The 3,402-nt window shown below is 56.5% G+C and overlaps 1 protein-coding gene across 1 annotated transcript in view; it reads left to right on the top strand.

Annotated features, from left to right (window-relative positions):
- VWF (von Willebrand factor) overlaps nt 1-3,402 on the top strand; it is a 137,574-nt gene that overhangs the window by 36,067 nt on the left and 98,105 nt on the right. Inside the window, exons 6-8 of the mRNA XM_007469511.1 lie at nt 289-505; nt 1,850-1,972; nt 2,862-2,973. Coding sequence (XP_007469573.1) covers nt 289-505; nt 1,850-1,972; nt 2,862-2,973 — 452 coding nt within the window. The remainder of the gene's footprint in view (nt 1-288; nt 506-1,849; nt 1,973-2,861; nt 2,974-3,402) is intronic.

The raw sequence follows: 3,402 nt of genomic DNA on the forward strand, positions 1-3,402 counted from the left end.
CTTTCCCTTCAGAGGACACTGCCTTCCAGTGGAGGTCAGGGCCTTGGCCTCTGCATTTCCAGGGTTCAATCTAGGAGGTCGCCCTGGTCTCGGGCTGGCCCACCAAGCAGGGGTCCGACACTGTTCCACTGACTGGACTGTTTCGTTTGACAGATGTTGACAAGCACCTACTAGGTGTGAGCGAGCATGCTTGGGTTTCTGGGCAGGGTGGGTCTCCAAGCACCAAGGTCAGGGGATGCCAGGCTGCGTGGGTTGCGCCCTCGCTGAGGTGGCCTCTCCCTCCTGCAGGACCTGTGGGAGCAGTGCCAGCTTCTGAAGAGTGCCTCGGTGTTCGCCCGCTGCCACCCCCTGGTGGACCCCGAGCCTTTCGTGGCCCTGTGTGAGAGGATGCTGTGCACGTGTGCCCAGGGGCTGCTGTGCCCCTGCCCTGTGCTCCTGGAGTACGCCCGGGCCTGCGCCCAGCAGGGGATGCTGCTATATGGCTGGACGGACCATAGCTCCTGCCGTGAGTCAGCATGGGACCCCCACCGGCGGGGGTGAGCGGTGTCCGTCTGGGTGTCACTCCACAAGCTCTCCGGCTGTCACACCCCAACCAGCCAGTGCCTGCCAAGACCCACATCCCGGGGACCAGTTCCCGCCTGGCTCCTGCTCTGTCCCCTGGTCACAGAGCAAGTCCCCTCCCTAACGGCTTCGAGGAGGCTTGAAAGGCCCCCCTAAACACCCCCACGTCACTTCTCCTGCCTCTGTTCTCACTCCCCGTCTTCCTCGCTTGCCCGTGAGCAAATCCATCCCCTGGACTCAAAAACCGTTCCTGGCTCCGAGGGGAATCGCAGCAGTTAAAGTCTGAACTGACTGGGAGCAGGACGGTGGCCTAAGTGTCCCCGGGGTGATCTTGGGATCCTGGCAGGCTTTTATCAAGTTTCTCCCTTTCATTGAATCCCTTCTCTCTTCCGGCGGTGTCACCATCCCTCCCCCTCTCCCTCTAATCTCATAGGTCCCTAGTCATTGTCATTGTCGCCACCCCCAAATTATCCTGATTAAGTACGAGCTTCCCCACTCACCTCGCAGGCAGCCTCCTGTCCCCGCCGTGACTTCGCACAGATCACAGGGGGCACAGACCGTGGAGGGGAGAAGCCCAAATACTTAACACTGCACACATGCCTTTCAGTTTGTGTTTTTCAGCTTATAAATTAGAGCTGTTCATCTTTGCTGTGGGGTGTGAGAAGGGTGGTTATTAGCAGCAGCGTTCTCCTCTGGAAGGGGGAGTGGCTGTTTTTTTAGGTCTTTGAAGAAAGGGTGGGGAGATGCCTGAGGTATCTTGGAGGACAAGTGGTTTGGGATGCTGGGATGCTCTCGCCCTTCTGGTCCTTCAGCCTGAGCGTCAGTCAGCAGCAGGTGAAGAGAAGAGAGAAAGGAGGGCTGTCCTTGTCCATGAGGGGCTGGGTCCAGTGGGAGGATGGAGGCTTAGGTGATGCGGCTGCCAGGGCTGTCCTGCCTCAGTGGACATAGATAGAAATGAACATGCCTTGTGCGGGGCGTGGCCTTGAGGCTGTGTGCCCAGTGCTGGGTCGGGCATCTGACCGGGCCCTATTTCTTGGGGAAGAGGAACCCTCAGAGGAGGGATGGGATGGAGGACACCATTTACCCCTTGCTTGGCCTTGGGGGCCTTGCATTTTCAGCCGGGGACGTTGGCCCCTGGGGAGCCACTGAGGTGGAGATGGCCCCTGGGTCCCTGAAGACAGAGGGGGGCAGACAAAGGGGGCACAGGGGCTCTGAGCACCACGTGGCTTGTGAGATGCTGCCCTGGAAGGGAACAGCTCCAGGCAGACTCCTGGGTTTTCCATTTCAGGACCAGACTGCCCCGCGGGCATGGAGTACAAGGCATGCGTGTCCCCCTGCCCCAGAAACTGCCAGAGCCTGCACATCAATGAAGTGTGTCAGCAGCAGTGCGTGGATGGCTGCAGCTGCCCTGGTAATGACTTCCCACTTTATTTACAAATCTGAGACCTCGCCGGTGCCCTTGGCTTGGGGAAGCCAGATGAAGGCCACTTGTGCTTGTCCCCCATTGCCGACATCAGAGGCCTTTGATTTATTTTTTAAAAGTCATTGTATGGAGTGATGAGGATCGAGCTGTTATTTATTTCTAATTTATGTTTTCCTGTTGCACTGTATCCGTGAAAGCACGTGTGTCTGGGGAATAGAAGGATGGTCTGGGCTCCAAGAATGACTTTGTTTGGGGAGCACGTGGCCCTATCTGAGCTGCAGTGTTTTCTCAGTTAAGCGTCAGGGAATTGTCTGGGAGAAAGATAGTCTCAACTGTTTCCTAGGTTTGTCGTGTGAGCTCAGCTGAAAAAGAACTTTGCATCAGGAAGTCTTTCTCAGGAGAGACCTTGTGAGCTTTGGTGAAAAGTTCTGGTTAAGTACTGAGAGTGAGTCTTGTGTGTTTTGACTCACGACTTCTCTACTGGAGGAACTTGAAACAAAACCCTTGCCTCCGTTTCTTCATCTGATAGGATGGAGATAAATAATCTTCCCCCTCTCTCCCACTGCATTGCTGTGAAAGATAAACATAGCACAGGTTTTTTGAGCTTCCTGGAAGAAGCCTACAGGCTAGACTCACGGCTTCCCTACTGGAAGGCCTTTGAACAAACCTGTTTCCCCCATTTCTTCATCACTAGAGTGGAGATAAATAGCCCTCCTCGCTCTCATTGCAAACCATGAAAGATAAGCATCAGAACGAGACCTTTGAGCTTCCTGCAAGAAGCCCTGAGTTGATGATCACCCCGGGGGCTTCTGTGGTTGTGAGATGAATAATGATGATGCCAAGGTTGAGTCTTTTTGCCTTGTTCCCCTTGACCCAGAGGGACAGCTCCTTGAGGAAGGCCGCTGTGTGGAAAGTGCCGAGTGTTCCTGCGTACATTCTGGGAAGCGGTACCCTCCGGGCGCCTCTCTCTCGAGAGACTGCAACACCTGGTAATTGGGGCCGAGCAGTGTGGTCTGCGAGAGCTGCCCGGGTCTGTGGGAGGGGCAGCGGGGCCGGCAGGGGCAGTGAGGGCACCGGCAGGTAGAACAGGACCTGGCCTGGGGGTGGTTTGGGGAAGGGTGTGGAGGCTGATGATGGGGAACAAGGATTATATACAGATCGGCCTGGTCGAGGGGAGCTGGGGGTGGAGGTGAAGGCCCCTTCGCATGCAGACAACACCTCTAGCTTTCCCCCCAGCCATGCTTTAAAAAGTGACTCTCTCTCCCTGTCGCCCCTGCTTTGCTTGAGCCATTTCCTCCAGAAGCCCCTCTGGTGTTCCCTGGGCTGGGTCTGTCTGTCCCCTGCAAACGGGGAGAGGAGAATGCCTCCAGACCTCTTCGCTGGCTACCTTTCCCTCCTGGGCCGGCCTCCAGGGGGCT

Source organism: Lipotes vexillifer, unplaced genomic scaffold, assembly GCF_000442215.2.
Source record: "Lipotes vexillifer unplaced genomic scaffold, Lipotes_vexillifer_v1.1 scaffold395, whole genome shotgun sequence".
NCBI classification, from domain to species: domain Eukaryota; kingdom Metazoa; phylum Chordata; class Mammalia; order Artiodactyla; family Lipotidae; genus Lipotes; species Lipotes vexillifer.